The 27,883-nt window shown below is 41.6% G+C and overlaps 1 protein-coding gene across 3 annotated transcripts in view; it reads right to left on the minus strand.

The window, feature by feature from the left end:
* LOC112219673 (contactin-associated protein-like 4) overlaps window positions 1–21,683 on the minus strand; it is a 211,486-nt gene extending 189,803 nt beyond the window's left edge. For 2 of the 3 annotated variants that reach the window (XM_024381139.2, XM_024381136.2), the window contains exon 1: window positions 21,400–21,683. In XM_024381139.2, coding sequence (XP_024236907.1) covers window positions 21,400–21,484 — 85 coding nt within the window. In that variant the 5' untranslated portion in view covers window positions 21,485–21,683. The remainder of the gene's footprint in view (window positions 1–21,399) is intronic. The other variant, XM_024381138.2, reaches the window with a different exon arrangement.
* Window positions 21,684–27,883: the final 6,200 nt, after the last annotated feature.

A 27,883-nucleotide genomic window follows, 5' to 3' on the forward strand; every position in this document is an offset into this window, starting at 1 on the left:
TTCCTTTCGGCCGTTCAAGAATAGCGTATCTTAAAACGCTAATGTATGGTAGGGCGCTCTCCTGGGCTACGGCGGTTTGGGAGCAACAATCTGCCATTTGCCTTCGTTTGGAGGATTTCGTGGCGGAGGTGAATAGGTATTCTATTCTCTGGTTTCTGGGAGGGAGGCGGCCCAAAAGATACTCAGATTACGCCAAGAACCCCATTAGCGTGGCAGACTACGCAGTAGACTTTCACACCATGGCTGCCGAGAGTGCCTGGAACCCGCATTCTCTATTCGATACAAACTTTATTGACTATCCGAGGAGATAAAAGATGAGATCGCAGCTCGGGAGTTACCCCTGGACCTCGACTTCCTCATAGCCTTAACAATAAGGATCGACGGACGTCTACAGGAGCGCAGGAGAGAGAGGAGGTCTGTTTTTCGGCTCCACTCGTTTGTCTACGACTGCTTGCTCACCCCCGAAGAATCCCAGAAGTCCCCGAGGCCTGCATTTCCGGGAGGATCCAAAGGCCCCCAAGCCCCTTCGGGAATCTACAGGAACGAGCGACTCATTTACTACGGTGCCTACACAACAGGGTAGAATTAGGTTATCACCTCAGGAACAACTACAGAGGCTTAACTCCAACAGTTGCCTGTATTGTGGTGCTACAGGGCATTACAAATCTGCCTGTCCAGTGAAAGACCAGACTCATCAGCTAGGTAAGAGTACCATGGTGGGTCATACAGGGAATGTTCTAACTCTCATTACTCATACTCTCTTTCATGTTATCCTGCTGTGGGATGACTGGTCTAAATTCCTCCGGGTGCTCATTGACTCTGGGGCTGATGAGAGTTTCATGGACGCTACTCTGGTATCTGAGCTAGGTATATCCACACAACACCACACCACGGTCACCACACCAACTCAAGGCCGGCTATTTTCCGTCTGGCCCTAAGACTAAGGTCATGGAGGAGAACATTGAGGACTCTCTGGCTTGCCCTTCTGCCTCCCCTGTCGACTGAGGGCTATTCTTCATGGAAAAGAAGGAAAAGACCCTGCATCCATGTATTGCATATTGGGGCCTCAATGACAATAATCGTTACCCCCTACCACTCCTCTCTGCTTCCGAACTTCTTCAGGAGGAAAATATATTTTACAAGTTGGACCTTGAGAATGCCTACCACCTTGTTCGGATACGCGAAGGAGACCTGTGGACACTACGAGTACCTGGTCATGCCATTTGGGCTGCCACTGTTTTCCAGGCCCTGGTCAACGATGTGCTCTATGACATGACGTAGGGAACCGGGAACTTCTGGCGGTCAAGATGGCGCTGGAGGAGTGGAGGCACTGGCTGGAAGGGGCACATCCATTTTTGGTGTGGACTGACCATAAGAATTTAGAATATCTCTGCATAGCCAAGCGCCTTAACTCTAGGCAGGACCGCTGCGCTCTGTTATTCACCATGTTCAACTTCACCATCCAGGGTCCAAGAATGTGAAGCCGAACGCCCTCTCTCGCCTTTACACTTCCACTGCCACACCCTCTGACTCTGAGACCATCCTCCCTACCCTGTGGGGAGCCCGGCTAACTGGATGTTCGTCCCTGATTCGGCCCGGTCTCAGGTCCTGGAATGGGCTCATTTCTGAAAGGCTTAGCTGTCATCCTGGCTCCCGTCAAATCCTGGCATTCCTCCGAAAACATTTCTGGTGGCCCACCATGGTTCCTGACGTCTCGGCCTTCATCGCCGCATGCACGTATGTGCCCAGAATAAGACTCCGCTGCAAGCTCCATCTGGCCTCCTTCAGCCAATCCCTGTTCCTCATCGCCCCTGGTCCCATATTTCCCTGGATTTTGAAAAACTGGGCTTCCACCATCTAATGACTACACCACTATCCTGGTGGTTGTGGATAGGTTCTCTAAATCCACCCATTTCATCCCTCTCCCCAAGTTACCCTCAGCCAAGAAGAAGGCCAAGCTCATGGTGAAGCACATCTTCCGAATCCATGGACTCCCTATCGACATTGTCTCTGATCATGGTCCTCGATTCTCATATATATTTTTACTATGTTCTACATTGTAGAATAATAGTAAAGAAAAAACTATTAAATAACACATTCGGAATCATGTAGTAACCAAGAAAGTGTTCAACAAGATTCTTCAAAGTAGCCACCCTTTGCCTTGATGGCAGCTTTGCACACTCTTGGCATTCTCTCAACCAGCTTCATGAGGAATGCTTTTCCAACAGTCTTTGAAGGAGTTCCCCCATATCCTGAGCATTTATTGACTGCTTTTCCTTCACTCAATTGGGTTGAGGTTGGGTGATTGTGGAGGCCAGGTCATCTGATGCAGCACTCCATCACTCTCCTTCTTGGTCAAATAGCCCGTACACAGCCGGGAGGTGTGTTTTGGGTCATTGTCCTGCTGAAAAACAAATGATAGTCCCACTAAGCGCAAACCAGATGGTCTGGCGTATCACTGCAGAATGCTGTGGTAGCCATGCTGGTTAAGTGTGCCTTGAATTCTTAGTAAATCACTGTCAGTGTCACCAGCAAAGCACCCCCACACCATCATATCTCTTCCTCACTGCTTCACGTGGGAAAAACACATGTGGAGATCATCCATTCACCTACTCTGCGTCTCAGTAAGACATGGTTGATCAATCCAAAAATCTCAAATTTGGGCTCATCAGACCAACGGACAGATTTCCACCAGACTATTGTCAATTGCTTGTCTTTCTTTCTTTCTTTCTTTCTTCCTGGCCCAAGCAAGTCTCTTGTTATTATTGGTGTCCTTTATTAGTGGTTTCTTAGCAGCAATTGGACCATGAAGGCCTGATTAACGTGGTCTCCTGTGAAACAGTTGATGTTGAGATATGTCTTTAACTTGAACTCTGAATAATTTTATTTGGGTTGCAATCTGAGGTGCAGTTAACTCTAATGAACTTATCTTCTGCAGCAGAGGTAACTCTGGGTCTTCCTTTCCTGTGGCGGTCCTCATGAGAGCCAGTTTCATCACAGAACTTGATTGTTTCTGCGACTGCACTTGAAGAAATGTTCAAAGTTTTAGAACATTTCCGAATTGACTGACCTTCATGTCTCAAATAAAGGAAAGCCAAATAGGTCCATCTTATGTATACCATCCCTACCTTGGCACAACACAATGGATTGACTCAAACACATTAAGAAGGAAAGAAATTTCACAAATGTACTTTTAACAAGGCACACCTGTTAATTGAAATGCATTCCAGGTGAGTACCTCATGAAGCTGGTTGAGAGAATGCCAAGAGTGTGCAAAGCTGTCATCAAGGCAAAGGGCGGCTACTTTGAAGAATCTCAAATATATAATATATTTGGATTTGTTTAACACTTTCTTGGTTACTACATGATTCCATATGTGTTATTTCATAGTTTTGAATATAGTAAAAATAAAGAAAAACCCTTGAATGAGTAGGTGTTCTCTCTCTCTCTCTCTCTCTCTCTCGCTCTATCTCTCTCTATATATATATATGTACATATATATGTGTGTTTTAATGGTTGGAGGCACCCCCGCCTTGCACGTGCTAAGCCACTGCTTATAACTAACTATAATATTACAGTTTTTTCCAACTGCTTACACACAAAATCTTTTCATGTCACATGATTTTTGAAACCTCTCACTCAAAGTGCAAAACTACACACCAAATATCCAAAACCATAAGCTATTTCTCAGCCTTTGACTCAGTTGTCAATTGCATAAAACACTTTTTTCAAAACACTACTCACAATTCTCTACCTAAAACACAAAAATCGAACAGGAAGTGACTTGCTTTCCTTTTCCAAACACTTATTCACCAGGTCACACACACACACTCCTCACATGTGCAAACACTAATAGCTTAACTGATCACTAACCAATCACTGCTTTACTGTAGTATAGGCCTATAAATAGGTCAAAGGTCAGATTACCTGTTTTGAACAATGGATGCCAACAATGGACAGAGAGCAAGAGGAGTAGGAGGGAGAGGAAGAGGAAGAAGAGGACGAGGACAAAAAAGAAAAGGAAGGAGAGCCATCTCTGATGAGATTAGGGCAACACTTGTTGATCATGTGATCAACCACGGTTTGACCATGAGAGAGGCACATCCTCCATCACAATGCCACACTGGGTCCGTACAACACCGGCCATATGCTCACTTTTCTGGATGCAATTTACACAATGCTTGTCCCTGATCCAGATCAGGAGCCTGCTAGATTTGTGGTTTTATGGGACAATGTTAGTTTTCACCGGGCTGTTCTGGTCCAAAACTGGTTTGCCACCCATCCACAATTTGTAGTTTTGTACCTACCCCCATATTCACCTTTTCTAAATCCCATAGAGGAATTCTTCTCAGCCTGGCGCTGGAAAGTGTATGATCGTCAACCCTATGCCCGCATGCCGCTTCTCCAGGCAATGGAGGACGCATATGGGGACAGAGAGGTTGCCTCTGTCCAAGGTTGGATACGCCATGGTAGGAGATACTTCCCTCCATATGGGGACATAGAGGTTGCCTCTGTCCAAGGTTGAATACGCCATGCTAGGAGGTACTTCCCTCCATATGGGGACATAGAGGTTGCCTCTGTCCAAGGTTGAATACGCCATGCTAGGAGATACTTCCCTCCATGTGGGGACATAGAGGTTGCCTCTGTCCAAGGTTGAATACGCCATGCTAGGAGATACTTCCCTCCATGTGGGGACATAGAGGTTGCCTCTGTCCAAGGTTGAATACGCCATGCTAGGAGATACTTCCCTCCATGTGGGGACATAGAGGTTGCCTCTGTCCAAGGTTGGATACGCCATGCTAGGAGGTACTTCCCTCCATATGGGGACATAGAGGTTGCCTCTGTCCAAGGTTGAATACGCCATGCTAGGAGATACTTCCCTCCATGTGGGGACATAGAGGTTGCCTCTGTCCAAGGTTGGATACGCCATGCTAGGAGATACTTCCCTCCATGTGGGGACATAGAGGATGCCTCTGTCTAAGGTTGGATACGCCATGCTAGGAGATACTTCCCTCCATGTGGTGACATAGAGGTTGCCTCTGTCCAAGGTTGGATACGCCATGCTAGGACATACTTCCCTCCATGTGGGGACATAGAGGTTGCCTCTGTCCAAGGTTGGATACCCCATGCTAGGAGATACTTCCCTCCATGTGGGGACATAGAGGTTGCCTCTGTCCAAGGTTGGATACGCCATGCTAGGAGATACTTCCCTCCATGTGGGGACATAGAGGTTGCCTCTGTCCAAGGTTGGATACGCCATGCTAGGAGATACTTCCCTCCATGTGGGGACATAGAGGTTGCCTCTGTCCAAGGTTGGATACGCCATGCTAGGAGATACTTCCCTCCATGTGGGGACATAGAGGTTGCCTCTGTCCAAGGTTGGATACGCCATGCTAGGAGATACTTCCCTCCATGTGGGGACATAGAGGTTGCCTCTGTCCAAGGTTGGATACGCCATGCTAGGAGATACTTCCCTCCATGTGGGGACATAGAGGTTGCCTCTGTCCAAGGTTGGATACGCCATGCTAGGAGATACTTCCCCCCATGTGGGGACATAGAGGTTGCCTCTGTCCAAGGTTGGATACGCCATGCTAGGAGATACTTCCCTCCATGTGGGGACATAGAGGTTGCCTCTGTCCAAGGTTGGATACGCCATGCTAGGAGATACTTCCCTCCATGTGGGGACATAGAGGTTGCCTCTGTCCAAGGTTGGATACGCCATGCTAGGAGATACTTCCCTCCATGTGGGGACATAGAGGTTGCCTCTGTCCAAGGTTGGACATGCTAGGGAGATACTTACCCCCATGTGGGGACATAGAGGTTGCCTCTGTCCAAGGTTGGATACGCCATGCTAGGAGATACTTCCCTCCATGTGGGGACATAGAGGTTGCTCTGTCCAAGGTTGGATACGCCATGCTAGGAGATACTTCCCTCCATGTGGGGACATAGAGGTTGCCTCTGTCCAAGGTTGGATACGCCATGCTAGGAGATACTTCCCTCCATGTGGGGACATAGAGGTTGCCTCTGTCCAAGGTTGGATACGCCATGCTAGGAGATACTTCCCTCCATGTGGGGACATAGAGGTTGCCTCTGTCCAAGGTTGGATACGCCATGCTAGGAGATACTTCCCTCCATGTGGGGACATAGAGGTTGCCTCTGTCCAAGGTTGGATACCCCATGCTAGGAGATACTTCCCTCCATGTGGGGACATAGAGGTTGCCATAGAGGTTGCCTCTGTCCAAGGTTGGATACGCCATGCTAGGAGATACTTCCCTCCATGTGGGGACATAGAGGTTGCCTCTGTCCAAGGTTGGATACGCCATGCTAGGAGATACTTCCCTCCATGTGGGGACATAGAGGTTGCCTCTGTCCAAGGTTGGATACGCCATGCTAGGAGATACTTCCCTCCATGTGGGGACATAGAGGTTGCCTCTGTCCAAGGTTGGATACGCCATGCTAGGAGATACTTCCCTCCATGTGGGGACATAGAGGTTGCCTCTGTCCAAGATACGCCATGCTAGGAGATACTTCCCTCCATGTGGGGACATAGAGGTTGCCTCTGTCCAAGGTTGGATACGCCATGCTAGGAGATACTTCCCCCATGTGGGGACATAGAGGTTGCCTCTGTCCAAGGTTGGATACGCCATGCTAGGAGATACTTCCCTCCATGTGGGGACATAGAGGTTGCCTCTGTCCAAGGTTGGATACGCCATGCTAGGAGATACTTCCTCCATGTGGGGACATAGAGGTTGCCTCTGTCCAAGGTTGGATACGCCATGCTAGGAGATACTTCCCTCCATGTGGGGACATAGAGGTTGCCTCTGTCCAAGGTTGGATACGCCATGCTAGGAGATACTTCCCTCCATGTGGGGACATAGAGGTTGCCTCTGTCCAAGGTTGGATACGCCATGCTAGGAGATACTTCCCTCCATGTGGGGACATAGAGGTTGCCTCTGTCCAAGGTTGGATACGCCATGCTAGGAGATACTTCCCCCCATGTGGGGACATAGAGGTTGCCTCTGTCCAAGGTTGGATACGCCATGCTAGGAGATACTTCCCTCCGTGTGGGGACATAGAGGTTGGCTCTGTCCAAGGTTGGATACGCCATGCTAGGAGGTACTTCCCTCCATGTGGGGACATAGAGGTTGCCTCTGTCCAAGGTTGGATACGCCATGCTAGGAGATACTTCCCTCCATGTGGGGACATAGAGGTTGCCTCTGTCCAAGGTTGGATACGCCATGCTAGGAGATACTTCCCTCCATGTGGGGACATAGAGGTTGCCTCTGTCCAAGGTTGGATACGCCATGCTAGGAGATACTTCCCTCCATGTGGGGACATAGAGGTTGCCTCTGTCCAAGGTTGGATGCCATGCTAGGAGATACTTCCCTCCATGTGGGGACATAGAGGTTGCCTCTGTCCAAGGTTGGATACGCCATGCTAGGAGATACTTCCCTCCATGTGGGGACATAGGTTGCCTCTGAGGTTGCCTCTGTCCAAGGTTGCCTCTGGTTGGATACGCCATGCTAGGAGATACTTCCCTCCATGTGGGGACATAGAGGTTGCCTCTGTCCAAGGTTGGATACGCCATGCTAGGAGATACTTCCTCCATGTGGGGACATAGAGGTTGCCTCTGTCCAAGGTTGGATACGCCATGCTAGGAGATACTTCCCTCCATGTGGGGACATAGAGGTTGCCTCTGTCCAAGGTTGGATACGCCATGCTAGGAGATACTTCCCTCCATGTGGGGACATAGAGGTTGCCTCTGTCCAAGGTTGGATACGCCATGCTAGGAGGATACTTCCCTCCATGTGGGGACATAGAGGTTGCCTCTGTCCAAGGTTGGATACGCCATGCTAGGAGATACTTCCCTCCATGTGGGGACATAGAGGTTGCCTCTGTCCAAGGTTGGATACGCCATGCTAGGAGGTACTTCCCTCCATGTGGGGACATAGAGGTTGCCTCTGTCCAAGGTTGGATACGCCATGCTAGGAGATACTTCCCTCCATGTGGGGACATAGAGGTTGCCTCTGTCCAAGGTTGGATACGCCATGCTAGGAGATACTTCCCCCCATGTGGGGACATAGAGGTTGCCTCTGTCCAAGGTTGGATACGCCATGCTAGGAGATACTTCCCTCCGTGTGGGGACATAGAGGTTGCCTCTGTCCAAGGTTGGATACGCCATGCTAGGAGGTACTTCCCTCCATGTGGGGACATAGAGGTTGCCTCTGTCCAAGGTTGGATACGCCATGCTAGGAGATACTTCCCTCCATGTGGGGACATAGAGGTTGCCTCTGTCCAAGGTTGATACGCCATGCTAGGAGATACTTCCTCCATGTGGGGACATAGAGGTTGCCTCTGTCCAAGGTTGGATACGCCATGCTAGGAGATACTTCCCTCCATGTGGGGACATAGAGGTTGCCTCTGTCCAAGGTTGGATATGCCATGCTAGGAGATACTTCCCCCATGTGGGGACATAGAGGTTGCCTCTGTCCAAGGTTGGATATGCCATGCTAGGAGATACTTCCCTCCATGTGGGGACATAGAGGTTGCCTCTGTCCAAGGTTGGATATGCCATGCTAGGAGTCATGTGGGGACATAGAGGTTGCCTCTGTCCAAGGTTGGATATTCCATGCTAGGAGATACTTCCCTCCATGTGGGGACATAGAGGTTGCCTCTGTCCAAGGTTGGATATTCCATGCTAGGAGATACGTTTTCTCTTGCCATACATCGAGGGAAGTATCTTGTGATGTGGACAAAGTATTGTGGCCAGACCCAGGCCGGAGAAGAGATGAAGCGTAGCTTAGCACTGGTGACTGTCCCCCCCCTACCAATTCCTGGACTGCCCCCCTGGGACCCCACACACAATTGTGTTCTTTACTGTGTTCTAAAGAATATACTTTTGGTTTACATATGTTTATGGTTTTGTTGTATGCTACTGTATACAACAGTAATGTTTGGCCTAATAAATATTTTCTGTTTCTACATTGCATTGGTGTTTACAGTGTACTTGTTACCCCTCTCAGCAGATTACTTTCACTGTAGAACATTGTATTGAAATGTAGATATAAGCCTATGAAAGACCAAAGAGCTTTAGATTTAGAACAACAGTGTTTACATGGTATATACAAAAATGTCCTTTTATGAAAGCAGTGTTTGTCATTTGATGCAAATGCCTCATTCTGACATGTGTTTATGTAATTTTGAATGCAGTGTTACATTTTGAAGGAGATGTGAGGCATTTTGCATTTTGTGTGTACAGTTTTGGGAATTGTGTGTAGAGATTTGAAAAAAAGGAGACAGTTTTGAAAAAGTGTGTAAGCAGTTGGAAAAAACGGTAAACGGTATTTAAAATCATACCGTAAAATCCTACTATATTTCTAAATACCCTGGGATACAGTATAAACAACGTATTGCCCAATCCTGAAACAGACACAACTACACTTCCAGAAGAAATAAAGACACAAAAAACAAAACATAGAATGTCCACCCCACATCACAACCTGACCTCACCCAATAGAGAAATAAAACGTCCCTCTAAGGTCAGGGCGTGACACTTTGATAGTCAGTGGCAGCCTGCACTCCATTAAACAGTTAGATGTGTCCCAAATAGCACCCCGTTCCCTATATAGATCACTACTTGTGGGACCCTGTCAAAGTAGTGCACTATAGGTACTATATTATTCTACTGCTAAGAAGGAGCCACTTGGGACAGTAAAATGTAGTGAGTAATTAGGCCCATACGCTCCAGGTAATTATTATTATTTATTTGCCCATCCAGAACAAGCCTTTCATTAACAAAAGAAGGTCCCCCGGATGTGCTATTCCACTCCACTGTACTGTACTGATGTACTAGCACAGAGCTAATGAGGAATGGAGAGTGCATGTGTTGAAGGGGTTTGGGGGACCCCGGGAGTGAATACAGGGAGTAATGCCCTGTATTCAATTAATTCATCTGAAACCAATTCTAGATCCATCACTTGGTTATATGGGGCAATTCTAGACTACACTCAAATACACACACATATGAATTCACGGGTGCACAGACTGTGGCTGACTGTCAGTCAATGGGCGATAGTTCTCTCTGAGTACTGTACGCCCTCTTCTCCTTACCTTCGGTTATTTTGTATTCAGGGGATCGAGAAGGTCTTTGTTGAACCACAACCCTGCTTCTATCTGTAGCCATGATCACTGCTTTGAGCCTATGATGATGCTGATCGGAAATCTCATCAGAAGGTCAGACTAACTCACCGCCCAGTCATGTTTACAAATGAAGTCTTTTGGGGAGCCTGAGGTAACTCATAAAAGATTTAGGTGCCTGCCCTCCACACGGAGCAGTGGTACACCTGGGCTTGGTGTGTTCAGGTACGGTTTATAGAATGCTCAGAATTGAGCAGATGAGAGTAGGGGATGGAGAGGGAGAGGATATTTGACTCTCTCTTTAATGAGCCAACCTCATTCTACTAAACCCCATTACCAACCCCCAACCTCTCACCCAGACGGTCCAACAAAGACAGTAAAGGTATCACATCAGTGTAGACAGAGAATACATGCTGAACAGTTTCAGGCAATGAGCAGAATCAACAGGCCTAACCAACTGTTGGTAGCCAGGGCCCCATGTATCTGGAAGTCCCCTGACCTTTTTGGCACCAGGAGCTTATAGAGCAGAGAAGAGAAGAGAAGAGAACAGAGCTGGAAGAAGAGGGTTCCTTTTTTAAAGTTCTGACCTAGATTTGGCACTGGGTCAGCCTTCTGCCTGGGCTTCCCGAGGGAACCACTGGGGAGTGAAATGGGGGTACGAGCTCAGAATGTGTCAGTGAAGGGCTGGGAGCCGGAGGGTGACCACCAGGCAAGGCAAGATGCGCTGACCGATTCTCAGAGTGCAAATGAACTATATTTATAGTGATGGCCATATAGTAAAGACATGCAATTACCTTTTAATCAGGTATGAACACTGTCAGTCATGACGTTTTCATCTTATTGTCAAACAAATCACTTCATTTTTTTGAATTAGCCTGTTCGTACACTCCAAAATAATTCCAGCATCCAGACAGTGAACTTTGCACTCACACCATTTGACGAATGGAAAGAGAAATCGGTTACAAAACACCAAAAAGTGTAATGACATTTGGCAGTTGTCATTGGGTCTGCACTCTTGTAGCCTGAATTAATTGATGCGTCTTGCTGACAAAGGGACCTTTTTTGTAGAAAGAAAAGTCCGGACACCTGAAAAGGAGCTGAAATATGGGACTGTCCGGAGATGACAAGTGCAGACACATGACACAGAGGTGGGTGGTTTTTGTTTAGTTTGGAAAAAGCTTTAATTTTCATATGTATTTTTAACAAACAGGTTAAATAATAACATTATTTAGAGATCACCCCCTAAGTTCGATTTTTGTTACATTTAGGGAAGCTCATCTCTCATTCAGGGGGGTTTAGCCCCCCCCTGGCCTCCCTGTAATTCACATTCTGCCAATTCTCCTTCTTCTCTGCCCTTTCCACTACAACTGCTCAATGGGAAAGGAACAGTGCTGCTACTTTGGACCCGAAGCGTGTTGGTTTTACCAAAAACACATTTTTATCAACTTCAAACGCAAGGATAGTAGGTTTGATTCCTGAGACCACCTGAGCATAAAATGTTTGCACGCATGACTTCTTGATCTGAAAACATGGTCGGTGGCGCCATAAGTGTTGTGTGCGACAGAAGACAAATGGAGCTCTGTACTGCATCGCCGTGCGCCTCACAAATGTTGTAACAATGTGGAGGGCTCCGTAGAGCTCCGCATTGACATGGGAGGTCCTGCATAAACACAAACACACTTCCTTGACAAATACCTTCACAACAGCTCTGCTCAACTTCTACCCTGACTTCTGCAGAGGCCGTATCACCGCAAATGCTGCATGGTCAATGCAGACGCATTGACTATGCAGCGCCATTAAGCAATTGACTATGCAGCGCCTTTAAGCCACTTTGCTTTGGATCAAAGCACCTGCTAAATGGCATATATTATATTATGAAATTCAACAACTCTTCCAACAGTGGAACTTCATAAAATGATTATTTTATGTTAAAACCAATGCTTTTAACAATAAAGAAGCATTTCTATTATCTTCCATTGTCCTCCTAGAGCTGCAAAATTGTCTTTCCACGACACCTCCTCGGACGTCAAACTCTGTTCTCTACATAAGGCACCTTCCTGACTGTAGCCTTTAATACGGATGACTAAACTGACTGGCTCTCCAGTTGGTCTGGTCTGTGACTCACGGACACGTTTCCCGGTCAGAGGAATAAGGCGACTTCGCAGAGTTACACACATTAAGGAACTTTATTTCCCGAGGACATATGAGAATGGATGTGGTTCTGTGTAAACAGACATGAATGCAATGAATAGTCTGTACACAATATGATAGCACTATGAGAGCAATAATGCTATTGACAAATGAAGGAGTGTATAAAACTATAGCAAGGACTGTATAACACAAAGCACAACTACTATGACCAACTAATAATAGTTACAACAGTAAACAATAGACACACAAGTTACAATAGTTACACACACTCACTTCTGTCCACACACTCCATCACACATGTCCACTTGAAGAGAAACTGAGGAGGCTGTGTGACCTGAGCAGGTCAGAGTACTGTCGGTTGTCCGGCTCCCAGCAACCACCTGACCCTAGCAACCTATCAGTGGCCAGGTCACAGAGGTCACTGGGAGTTTGGGGACACAATTTATGATCCCTCAGTCTCTCTGCCAATGTCAGGGAATGTGTGGAGTAAGGTGTAAGATGTGATAACAGTGGAACAGCACCATTGCCAGTGGGAATTATCTACAATAATGAATAGAAATGACAGAACAGATACTGTATCAGGAACTTATCTGTCAATCTGATCATTACTTTGATGATGCTATGTCTTTCTGCCAGGTGACTTGGACATGACATTTAAGGTCAATGATTTAATCATTGCAAACAACAGCAGGCACAAGAACATTATCAGCTATGTAACAATAGCCCTGTTGTTGTTGAACACAAGATGATTGAAAGATTTTTCTGGCCACAGGTTCATTATAGTTACAGTGGTTTGCTTTTCACAAATTACATCACCTAGCTCAACTGCAAATACAGGAGTGTAGTACTGATAGCTGCTGGGTGAACGGTAGGTGAATGATAGCAAATGGCTAAATGGGAGGTAGCACACCCGTGCTTTATCCCTGTCTCAGTGTCCCAATCCCAAATAGCACCCTATTCCCATGGGCCCAGTGAAAAAATAGTGCACTAAATAGGGAATAGGGTGCCAATTAGAAAGCATACCCTGTCAAATGTCACAGCTGAAACATACATGAGTGAAAATGGAAAATAAGCCTAAGCAAATCAGGTGTTGAATGATGACTGTATGAATGTGAAACAAATCCAGCCTAATCTGTAGAAGCAAGGTTGAATATTCTAGTTATGACTGCAAAGTAGAACTGAAGCTAACATAAGCTGAGAGCACAGTTGGACACACCATGTGCTAACAGTGCCACCATGACAGATATTTGGTCCAGTACCAACTCATCTACGATGATGAGGGCTGTGTGATGAATGTGTTCATTTTGAGGGTTCCAGTTTTTTTGAAGAATGATGCCTTGAGCTAATACAGAATTGCATGGGTCAGAATCAAAGATAGATGGACTGCCGTTTTATGTCAATTTCCTTGCTTAAACACGGCTCTCGCCGTTAATAATCTAGATTCATGACTGCCAGAGCCAGCCTCAAGTTCACACAGTAAAAACGACCAGCGCTACCCGCCGCTACCATTGTGCAACCTTGACTTCATAAGATCCAATTCATGCCTCGACTTCTCCATCACACATTTTCATAAATTACAGTAAAGAAGAAATATGAGGCCGATTTATTCTCTCCTCGCTATCCACTTCCCCCTTCTGTCATTCAGCCTCTATAAGACGCCACCTCTCTCATGAATCATAATGGACAATGGGCTTTTCAGGGAAATACGTACGTCACACAGACATTTGCACCAAATTGCTTTTATTCACTGCTTTATGTTCTTCACAATACAAACAACCAGCTCATTGAAAAGTGAATAAATTCCGATGAGGCAGGGAGCTGTGTGCTGCATTTGAAGCTATGAAGCACCCGGTTGGTCGGTTTACCAAATATACATCATTTCCAGTCCTGGCAAATTTATTTAATTGATTAATAACCCCTGTCTGTGGGAAATAGTCGAGGTAGAGTGGATGAGGAGGGTGTCATTGCCTGAAGTCTAAGGCTGTGTCGCAAATGGCACCCTATTCCCAACATAGTGCACTACTTTTGACTAAAGCCCTATGGGCCCTGGTAAAAAGTAATGCAATATAGGGAATAGGGTAGCATTTGGGATGCTAACAGTATAAATTAGAGGAATAAAAAGTTCCCTGCAGCCTCAATCACAAGCCAAACTCTCTGCTTGTTCCTAAACACCTTGGGGACACATTCAGCTGACTCACAGCCAAAGTGGGCATCTCCGCGAATGGTATGCTCCTGCCCTCGCTGGTCCACTGTAATTCATTATGTTGCCTGTATAGTCTGACGAAAAAGCCTACCGACAATCACAGTTATGAAGCTTAATAAAGACCCTGGAGCGACATGAGTCTGGCAAGTGAGATGGTGTAATCTGCCATTAGGCCATGATTAGGAGGAGTACTCCACTGACTCCAGATCCACGGAGGGGAAGGGGGGGACGGAAGGACTCTGTATCGATGGACGGACCGTTTATATCTGTCCATGAAAAAATTATGGTGCTCATATGAGTTTTGTGTTAACGAGAGTTGAGAGATGCAGGATTATCAACTCTCAATCACTTTCTGTCTGTTTACTGTGAGCTGTTAAATAGATTAGGAGATATTGTCCTCTCTCTCTCTCTCTCTCTCTCTTTCTCTCTCCCTACCTCCTTTTCTGTCCCTCCCACCCTGTCTTTCTTTCTCTCCATCTCTCTCTCTCCCCATCTCTCTCTTTCTGTCTCTCTGTCTCTCACACATACACACACAGATGGTAAACTAATGTACTGTACCACCACTGCTAACAGAGCAATGCTTCTACGAGAGGCTCTTCGCATGGTTTATCACCAGGGCAATGCAGAGAAGTCCACCTTCTCAACTCATTAATGTGATTATATAAACTTGTCTCATGTTTACCGTATTATATATTGGGTCATATAAAAAACAAACTTGAGTTGTGCATCAACTTCATTAATTATTCATCCCATACGGAATAGAAGTGATGCACATAGCTGTGTTTTGGGCTCTTAATTGTAAAGGACGCTGGGTAGATGCATAAAAAATAAATCTGGGTGAAAATGGGTCACTCGAATGAGTGAACTATAAACAGTTAACTGTGGGTCCCCAGCTGAGAACTACTGAGGTTCTACCCCTGGCTACAGGGGCTACAGCCCTGCTTCTGTAGTGTTCTCTCTCGTCTTGGGGTTTCTATCAAAATACTCAGAGCTCTGATTAAGCCTGATGCTCTCATAGATAAGAGGGTAGCCTCAGAAATAATTTAGGGATACTCTAGTCCTTATACAATACACAGTACACTGTGCAGTACCCCCCCATCTTCCCTATAAACAGCATAACCAGCCAGGGAGACCTTCACCTGATAGTGGAGGTCGAGTGCAGAGGCTCTCATGAAATAGCCTCCGAATATTTTAGAGATACGCATCTTCTACAGCATACAGTATAATATGGACAACCTCACAAACCGCATATAGTAGACCTTAACCTGACAGTGGAGGGCGAGGGCAGATGCTCTCATGAAATAACCTCAGAATATATTAGGGATATGCATCCTTACACAACAGGCAGTACAGTATACAGACCCTCTGATGAAATGAACAGCTACTCATGCAATATGTGTATGTGATCGCTACGAGAATTTAATCCAAAACATTTGCATTGCTAGCAACCCACTCCTCCCAACTGAGCCACACAGGGCCTTAAATTCACAGTGGAGGGCCGGCCCTCTCATGAAAACTACAGACCACTGAACGGACTACTCAGCCATATGCAGGCAGTGTATGATGAGCCAGCAAGTTGTTTGATGATACATCCTGTCAATACGCATCAAACATCAAAGTCCTGGGCTATGTCCCAAATGGCACTCTATTCCCTACATAGTGCACTACTTTTGACCGGAACCCAATGGGCCTTGGTCAAAGGCAGTGCACTACAGGGTACCCTTGTGACGCAAACGTCTTCTCCATCTGCAGATGGCCATGGACTGGTGATAGCAGCCAGGTGATACAAATAGAATACAGCTAACAAGATACAGTTGAAGTCGGAAGTTTACATACACCTTTGCCAAAAACACTGCTCAAAAAAATAAAGGGAACACTTAAACAACACAATGTAACTCCAAGTCAATCACACTTCAGTGAAATCAAACTGTCCACTTAGGAAGCAACACTGAATGACAATACATTTCACATGCTGTTGTGCAAATGGAATAGACAACAGGTGGAAATTATAGGCAATTAGCAAGACACCCCCAATAAAGGAGTGGTTCTGCAGGTGGTGACCACAGACCACTTCTCATTTCCTATGCTTCCTGGCTGATGTTTTGGTCACTTTTGAATGCTGGCGGTGCTTTCACTCTCGTGGTAGCATGAGACGGAGTCTACAACCCACACAAGTGGCTCAGGTAGTGCAGCTCATCCAGGATGGCACATCAATGCGAGCTGTGGCAAGAAGGTTTGCTGTGTCTGTCAGCGTAGTGTCCAGAGCATGGAGGCGCTACCAGGAGACAGGCGAGTACATCAGGAGACGTGGAGGAGGCCGTAGGAGGGCAACAACCCAGCAGCAGGACCGCTACCTCCTCCTTTGTGCAAGGAGGAGCAGGAAGAGCTCTGCCAGAGCCCTGCAAAATTACCTCCAGCAGGCCACAAATGTGCATGTGTCTGCTCAAACGGTCAGAAACAGACTCCATGAGGGTGGTATGAGGGCCCGATGTCCACAGGGGGGGGGGTTGTGCTTACAGCCCAACACCGTGCAGGACGTTTGGCATTTGCCAGAGAAGACCAAGATTGGCAAATTCGCCACTGGCGCCCTGTGCTCTTCACAGATGAAAGCAGGTTCACACTGAGCACATGTGACAGAGTCTGGAGACGCCGTGGAGAACGTTCTGCTGCCTGCAATATCCTCCAACATGACCGGTTTGGCGGTGGGTCAGTCATGGTGTGGGGTGTAATTTCTTTGGGGGGCCTCCATGTGCTCGCCAGAGGTAGCCTGACTGCCATTAGGTACCGAGATGAGATCCTCAGACCCCTTGTGCGACCATATGCTAGACCTCATGTGGCTGGAGTGTGTCAGCAGTTCCTGCAAGAGGAAGGCATTGATGCTATGGACTGGCCCGCCCATTCCCCAGACCTGAATCCAATTGAGCACATTTGGGACATCATGTCTTGCTCCATCCACCAACGCCACATTGCACCACAGACTGTCCAGGAGTTGGCGGATGCTTTAGTCCAGGTCTGGGAGGAGATCCCTCAGGAGACCATCCGCCATCTCATCAGGAGCATGCCCAGGCATTGTAGGGAGGTCATACAGGCACGTGGAGGCCACACACACTACTGAGCCTCATTTTGACTTGTTTTAAGGACATTACATCAAAGTTGGATCAGCCTGTAGTGTGGTTTTCCACTTTAATTTTGAGTGTGACTCCAAATCCAGACCTCCATGGGTTGATCAATTTGATTTCCATTGATAATTTTTGTGTGATTTTGTTGTCAGCACATGCAACTATGTAAAGAAAAAAGTATTTAATAAGAATATTTCATTCATTCAGATATAGGATGTGTTATTTTAGTGTTCCCTTTAGTGTTCCCTTTTTTGAGCAGTGCACATTTCAACTAATTTTTCACAATTCCTGACATAAAAATTCCCTGTCTTGGGTCAGTTAGGATAACCACTTTATTTTAAGAATGTTAATAATAGTAGAGAGAATGATATATTTCAGCTTTTATTTCTTTCATCACATTCCCAGTGGGTCAGAAGTTTACATACACTCAATTAGTATTTGGTAGCATTGCGTTTACATTGTTTAACTTGGGTCAAACGTTTCGGGTAGCCGTCCACAAGCTTCCCACAATAAATTTGGTGAATTTTGACCCATCCCCCCTGACAGAGCTGGTGTAACTGAGTCAGGTTTCTAGGTCTCCTTGCTCGCACATGTTTTTTCAGTTCTGCCCACAAGTTTTCTACGGGATTGAGGTCAGGGCTTTGTGATGGCCACTCCAATACCTTGATTTTGTTTTCCTTAAGCCATTTTGCCACAACTTTGGAAGTATGCTTGGGGTCATTGTCCAATTGTAAGACCCATTTGCAACCAAGCTTCAACTTCCTAACTAATGTCTTGAGATGTTGCTTCAATATATCCACCAAATTTCCCTGCCTCATGATGCCATCTATTTTGTGAAGTGCACCAGTCCCTCCTGCAGCAAAGCACCCCCACAACATGATGCTGCACCCCCATGCTTCAAGGTTGGGATGGTATTCTTCGGCTTGCAGGCCTCCCCCTTTTTCCTCTAAACATAACGATGGTCACTGTGGCCAAACTGTTCTATTTTTGTTTCATCAGACCTGAGGACATTTCTCCAAAAAGTACGATCTTTGTCTCCATGTGCAGTTGCAAACCGTAGTCTAGCTTTTTTTATGGCAGTTTTGGAGCAGTGGTTTCTTCCTTGCTGAACGGCCTTTCAGGTTATGTAGATATAGGACTCGTTTTACTGTGGATATAGATACTTTTGTGCCGGTTTCCTCCAGCATCTTCACAAGGTCCTCTGCTGTTGTTCTGGGATTGATTTCCACTTTTCGCACCAAAGTACATTAGTCTCTAGGAGACAGAACGTGTCTCCTTCCTGAGCGGTATGATGGCTGCGTGGTCCCATGGTGTTTATACTTGCGTACTATTGCTTGTACAGATGAACATGGTACCTTCAGACGTTTGGAAATTGCTCCCAAGGATGAACCAGACTTGTGGAGGTCTTGGCTTATTTCTTTTGAGTTTCCCATAATGTCAAGCAAAGAGAAACTGAGTTGGAAGGTAGGACTTGAAATATATCCACAGGTACACCTCCAATTGACTCAAATGATGTCAATTAGCCTATCAGAAGCTTCTAAAGCCATGACATAATTTTCTGGAATTTTCCAAGCTGTTTAAAGGCACAGTCAACCTAGTGTATGTAAACTTCTGACCCACTGGATTTGTGATACAGTGAATTATAAGTGAAATAATTTATCTGTAAACAATTGTTGGAAAAATGACTTGTCATGCACAAAGTAGATGTCCTAACCGACTTGCCCAAACTATAGTTTGTTAACAAGAAATTTGTGGAGTGGTTCAAAAACAAGTTTTAATGACTCCAACCTAACTGTAGGAAAACTTCCAACTTCAACTGCAAGCAAAGCATGAGGCAAAATGAGGACAAAGTTGAGTAATTAGCATCAACATATGCACTGGTCAGGCAGAACAAAGTTGCATATCACTATAAAGTGTATTTCCATTAAATTAGAATGTCACTAATATTTTTGTCATTTATGTTTGACCCTTTATAATAGGCCTGTGTGTGTGTGTGTGTGTGTGTGTGTGTGTGTGTGTGTGTGTGTGTGTGTGTGTGTGTGTGTGTGTGTGTGTGTGTGTGTGTGTGTGTGTGTGTGTGTGTGTGTGTGTGTGTGTGTGTGTGTGTGTGTGTGTGTGTGTGTGTGTGTGTGTGTGTGTGTGTGTGTGTGTCTGTTTGCGTGTGTGTGTGTGTGGGGGGGAGTCAGGCAGTGTCCGTGAAACAGCAGCAGACGCTGTGTGCCCAACGACAACCTATTTCCTACATACTGCACTACTTTTGACCAGAGTTCTATGAGCTCTATGGTAAAAAGTAGCGCACTATATAGGGAATAGGGTGCCATTTGGGACATGAGGGCACTGAGTAGCAGAGCAGTGCAGGCAGTGAAGTGGAGGGCCAGGGGCTTGCAAAGTTTACAACCATCTGCTCCAATTACAATACAGATGCATCTCATTACAGTTCCAACTACCAAACCTCTCTCTCTCTCTCTCTCTCTCTCATACATACACGTGTGTGCACGTAAACACACAGACACAGACAAAAACACACATATGCACATGCTCGCACACACACACACACAAATGTTTTTGTATCTTCCATTGTCTCTGAAATTCTGTTTTCTTGACATCTGTATTTGCCTACATCCTGTAATGCATTAAGATTGATGCAATGAACATGTCTCCCTCGCTTAATCTCGTATACACACACAAACACATACACACAGAGAGAGAGAGAGAGAGAGAGAGAGAGAGAGAGAGAGAGACACGCACACACATTTCGTGGATCATCCCCGTAAAACCAAAACACTGGTTTCAGTGAAGTCATCCACCTTTGAAGGGAATCAGCCGGAATCACAAAGTGCTGTGCGCGGCACTGATGTACAGAGAGGGTTCGTTTACGCACCAGTTTACTAGACCAGTTCGTTCTTATTCACACACACACCGTTCCGTGGAAACCCGTTCAAAATTCCCTCTTCAGTGCATTTTACGCAGTATTTGGAAAATCCAGCCTATAAAGTGGACGAAAATAATACATCAATTTCCCATCTGGATGTTGGTTAACTCAAACTATAGGCTATTATGTGCATTTGCCATGTTTGTGAAATTAGTCTTTATCGAATGGTATCTTGAACTGTCTAAATGTAGCCTACCCGTTGTTTACACTGGCGTATTTGTTGTAGCAAGTACAATTTGCGGGAGTAAGCACTGATGCCATAACCATTCCACTTAACCACAGGGATATAATAATAACAACAGCTGCTACATTGTAGTACACTGCTCTGCCCTGCACTGCAAACTCGGATAGTCCAGTCCATGTTTCGCTTTGACACACGGGATGTGCTTGCTGCGCATCTCTATAAAGTGAAAGCAGCATCATCATCAACTGCCGGTATCCTACACACATGGCTAAGGGGAAAGCTCAGTTGAATCAATGACAGGGTGGGCAATAAAGGATTCTGGAAAACATATTTAAGCACTCAGCAAAAGAGGTTTAACACATTAACTACAGAGGATTGTGGGTGTCCAAACGAATAAATAGCAATAATGTCACTGCTGACAGTGGCAATCTGTCAAAAAAAGTCGTCTTGGCGAATATCCCTCGTCAAGGTAGACATAATGAAAGTAAAACATAAGCCACTATATTAAATCACACGGACTACATACAAGCAAAGTAGGCTACACAAAGCTGAGAAAAAAACGTATTGTCTTTAAAATGCCAATACCGCAAATTCCACTCCATCCCTCTCCATGCACTCAAGCAGCAGGTCGGCAACGGTGTGTGCGTGTGTGGAGAAAACACACGGTGCTCACCTTTTCCAATTGCCCCATATGAACAGCAGAAAAGGACTGCTAGCTGTAAAAGCATTTCAGTGTGTCTTCTGGTCTCCAAATCCATGTTTGAAACGAAAGGATGCTACTGGAGGACAGAGCCCTGTCCTGTCCTCTAGATTCGTCAATTAATCGCGCGCCTCTGTGTGCTGCCTGTGCGTCTGCTCTGTCCTGTGCAGTGCTCTGCTGCTCACGCCATCCAACTGCTGCCGAGTCCGACTTGAGGAGGAACAGTTGAATGCATTCCTTGTGGAGTGCTCAGAGAGAGTGAGAGAGCAGCCTGAGACACACCTCTACAGCCCCAGCCTCTGTTGGCGTTAAATCAGCAGCTTTTAAAGTGTCCACTAAGCAATGCCTTTAAGACCAAAAATTCATAGGCTGAATTTTGTCTTCTATTTAACTAACTTCTGGCGCTGCGTCTCAGTTACAGGTATGGTGACATCATTTAGTCCAACATTTAGCCTGAACTACTGTATGAGTCGTTATTTTAATGAGATGTAGGCGGTGGCTGTGAGGAGGCACGGAGGACGGTTTTTGTATACATTTCCTTCAGAAAGTATTCACACCCCTTTACTTTTTTCCAAATTTTGTTGTGTTACAAAGTGGGATTAACATGGATTTAATTGTCTTTTTTTTGTTGTCAACGACACACACAAAATACTCAGAAAAAAAATATGAAAAATAACACTAATCTATCTTTGTTAGATAAGCATTCACCCCCCTGAGTCAATACTGCTACAGTAGAATCACCTCTGTCAGCGATTACAGCTGTGTGCCTTTCTGGGTAAGTCTCAAAGAGCTCTGCACGCCTGGATTGTACAATATCTGCACATCCTTCAAAAAATTCTTCAACCTCTGTCAAGTTGGTTGTTGATCTTCGCTAGACAGCCATTTTCAAGTCTTGCCATAGATTTTTTTCAAACCGATTTAAGACAAAAATGTAACTAGGCCACTCAGGAAAATTCAATGTTGTCTTGGTAGGAATAAAAAATAAATCTAAATAAATAAATACAAATATTATGACAAAAGTAGTGCATTGGGCCTTTACTAGTCCTGTGTTAGCGGTCCGATATTGCCTTATTTATCTCGGGCATTAAAACAAATTATACATTCAAGCTACCTCCTGGGGGTGAGCTGGGTGCCCAGTTCTGGCGGAAGGCGACGTTGGGTTAAACACGTGGAGTAACGTAAGATTCTATGTTTTCACATGCAAAAGTGATTGCTTTTCATTAAACCCCTTTATCTGCCTTCCCAATGACAATTAGTTAGAAAATGTGAACATATACACAAAATAAAATATAAACGCAACATGTGAACCTATACACAAAATAAAATATAAACGCAACATGTGAATATATACACAAAATAAAATATAAACACAACATGTGAACCTATACACAAAATAAAATATAAACACAACATGTGAACCTATACACAAAATAAAATATAAACACAACATGTGAACCTATACACAAAATAAAATATAAACACAACATGTGAACCTATACACAAAATAAAATATAAACACAACATGTGAATATATACACAAAATAAAATATAAACACAACATGTGAACCTATACACAAAATAAAATATAAACACAACATGTGAACCTATACACAAAATAAAATATAAACACAACATGTGAACCTATACACAAAATAAAATATAAACACAACATGTGAACCTATACACAAAATAAAATATAAACACATGTGAACCTATACACAAAATAAAATATAAACACAACATGTGAATATATACACAAAATAAAATATAAACACAACATGTGAACCTATACACAAAATAAAATATAAACACAACATGTGAACCTATACACAAAATAAAATATAAACACAACATGTGAACCTATACACAAAATAAAATATAAACACAACATGTGAACCTATACACAAAATAAAATATAAACACAACATGTGAACCTATACACAAAATAAAATATAAACACAACATGTGAACCTATACACAAAATAAAATATAAACACAACATGTGAACCTATACACAAAATAAAATATAAACACAACATGTGAACCTATACACAAAATAAAATATAAACACAACATGTGAATATATACACAAAATAAAATATAAACACAACATGTGAACCTATACACAAAATAAAATATAAACACAACATGTGAACCTATACACAAAATAAAATATAAACACAACATGTGAACCTATACACAAAATAAAATATAAACACAACATGTGAACCTATACACAAAATAAAAATATAAACACAACATGTGAACCTATACACAAAATGAAAAATATAAACACAACATGTGAACCTATACACAAAATAAAATATAAACACAACATGTGAACCTATACACAAAATAAAATATAAACACAACATGTGAACCTATACACAAAATAAAATATAAACACAACATGTGAACCTATACACAAAATAAAATATAAACACAACATGTGAACCTATACACAAAATAAAATATAAACACAACATGTGAACCTATACACAAAATAAAATATAAACACAACATGTGAATATATACACAAAATAAAATATAAACACAACATGTGAACCTATACACAAAATAAAATATAAACACAACATGTGAATATATACACAAAATAAAATATAAACACAACATGTGAACCTATACACAAAATAAAATATAAACACAACATGTGAATATATACACAAAATAAAATATAAACACAACATGTGAACCTATACACAAAATAAAATATAAACACAACATGTGAACCTATACACAAAATAAAATATAAACACAACATGTGAATATATACACAAAATAAAATATAAACACAACATGTGAACCTATACACAAAATAAAATATAAACACAACATGTGAACCTATACACAAAATAAAATATAAACACAACATGTGAACCTATACACAAAATAAAATATAAACACATGTGAACCTATACACAAAATAAAATATAAACACAACATGTGAATATATACACAAAATAAAATATAAACACAACATGTGAACCTATACACAAAATAAAATATAAACACAACATGTGAACCTATACACAAAATAAAATATAAACACAACATGTGAACCTATACACAAAATAAAATATAAACACAACATGTGAACCTATACACAAAATAAAATATAAACACAACATGTGAACCTATACACAAAATAAAATATAAACACAACATGTGAACCTATACACAAAATAAAATATAAACACAACATGTGAACCTATACACAAAATAAAATATAAACACAACATGTGAATATATACACAAAATAAAATATAAACACAACATGTGAACCTATACACAAAATAAAATATAAACACAACATGTGAATATATACACAAAATAAAATATAAACACAACATGTGAACCTATACACAAAATAAAATATAAACACAACATGTGAATATATACACAAAATAAAATATAAACACAACATGTGAATATATACACAAAATAAAATATAAACACAACATGTGAACCTATACACAAAATAAAATATAAACACAACATGTGAACCTATACACAAAATAAAATATAAACACAACATGTGAACCTATACACAAAATAAAATATAAACACAACATGTGAACCTATACACAAAATAAAATATAAACACAACATGTGAACCTATACACAAAATAAAATATAAACACAACATGTGAACCTATACACAAAATAAAATATAAACACAACATGTGAACCTATACACAAAATAAAATATAAACACAACATGTGAACCTATACACAAAATAAAATATAAACACAACACTATACACAAAATAAAATATAAACACAACATGTGAACCTATACACAAAATAAAATATAAACACAACATGTGAACCTATACACAAAATAAAATATAAACACAACATGTGAACCTGAATACACAAAATAAAATATAAACACAACATGTGAAATACACAAAATAAAATATAAACACAACATGTGAACCTATACACAAAATAAAAATATAAACACAACATGTGAACCTATACACAAAATAAAATATAAACACAACATGTGAACCTATACACAAAATAAAATATAAACACAACATGTGAACCTATACACAAAATAAAATATAAACACAACATGTGAACCTATACACAAAATAAAATATAAACACAACATGTGAACCTATACACAAAATAAAATATAAACACAACATGTGAACCTATACACAAAATAAAATATAAACACAACATGTGAACCTATACACAAAATAAAATATAAACACAACATGTGAACCTATACACAAAATAAAATATAAACACAACATGTGAACCTATACACAAAATAAAATATAAACACAACATGTGAACCTATACACAAAATAAAATATAAACACAACATGTGAACCTATACACAAAATAAAATATAAACACAACATGTGAACCTATACACAAAATAAAATATAAACACAAATGTGAATATAAACACAAAATATGAACCTATACACAAAATAAAATATAAACACAACATGTGAACCTATACACAAAATAAAATATAAACACAACATGTGAACCTATACACAAAATAAAATATAAACACAACATGTGAACCTATACACAAAATAAAATATAAACACAACATGTGAATATATACACAAAATAAAATATAAACACAACATGTGAACCTATACACAAAATAAAATATAAACACAACATGTGAACCTATACACAAAATAAAATATAAACACAACATGAACCTATACACAAAATAAAATATAAACACAACATGTGAACCTATACACAAAATAAAATATAAACACAACATGTGAACCTATACACAAAATAAAATATAAACACAACATGTGAACCTATACACAAAATAAAATATAAACACAACATGTGAACCTATACACAAAATAAAATATAAACACAACATGTGAACCTATACACAAAATAAAATATAAACACAACATGTGAACCTATACACAAAATAAAATATAAACACAACATGTGAACCTATACACAAAATAAAATATAAACACAACATGTGAACCTATACACAAAATAAAATATAAACACAACATGAATATACACAAAATAAAATATAAACACAACATGTGAACCTATACACAAAATAAAATATAAACACAACATGTGAACCTATACACAAAATAAAATATAAACACAACATGTGAATATATACACAAAATAAAATATAAACACAACATGTGAACCTATACACAAAATAAAATATAAACACAACATGTGAATATATACACAAAATAAAATATAAACACAACATGTGAACCTATACACAAAATAAAATATAAACACAACATGTGAACCTATACACAAAATAAAATATAAACACAACATGTGAACCTATACACAAAATAAAATATAAACACAACATGTGAACCTATACACAAAATAAAATATAAACACAACATGTGAACCTATACACAAAATAAAATATAAACACAACATGTGAACCTATACACAAAATAAAATATAAACACAACATGTGAACCTATACACAAAATAAAATATAAACACAACATGTGAACCTATACACAAAATAAAATATAAACACAACATGTGAACCTATACACAAAATAAAATATAAACACAACATGTGAATATATACACAAAATAAAATATAAACACAACATGTGAACCTATACACAAAATAAAATATAAACACAACATGTGAATATATACACAAAATAAAATATAAACACAACATGTGAACCTATACACAAAATAAAATATAAACACAACATGTGAACCTATACACAAAATAAAATATAAACACAACATGTGAACCTATACACAAAATAAAATATAAACACAACATGTGAACCTATACACAAAATAAAATATAAACACAACATGTGAACCTATACACAAAATAAAATATAAACACAACATGTGAACCTATACACAAAATAAAATATAAACACAACATGTGAACCTATACACAAAATAAAATATAAACACAACATGTGAACCTATACACAAAAATAAAATATAAACACAACATGTGAACCTATACACAAAATAAAATATAAACACAACATGTGAAATACACAAAATAAAATATAAACACAACATGTGAACCTATACACAAAATAAAATATAAACACAACATGTGAACCTATACACAAAATAAAATATAAACACAACATGTGAACCTATACACAAAATAAAATATAAACACAACATGTGAACCTATACACAAAATAAAATATAAACACAACATGTGAACCTATACACAAAATAAAATATAAACACAACATGTGAACCTATACACAAAATAAAATATAAACACAACATGTGAACCTATACACAAAATAAAATATAAACACAACATGTGAACCTATACACAAAATAAAATATAAACACAACATGTGAACCTATACACAAAATAAAATATAAACACAACATGTGAACCTATACACAAAATAAAATATAAACACAACATGTGAATATATAC

The sequence above is a fragment of the Oncorhynchus tshawytscha genome, linkage group LG20, assembly GCF_018296145.1.
Source record: "Oncorhynchus tshawytscha isolate Ot180627B linkage group LG20, Otsh_v2.0, whole genome shotgun sequence".
Lineage (NCBI taxonomy): Eukaryota > Metazoa > Chordata > Actinopteri > Salmoniformes > Salmonidae > Oncorhynchus > Oncorhynchus tshawytscha.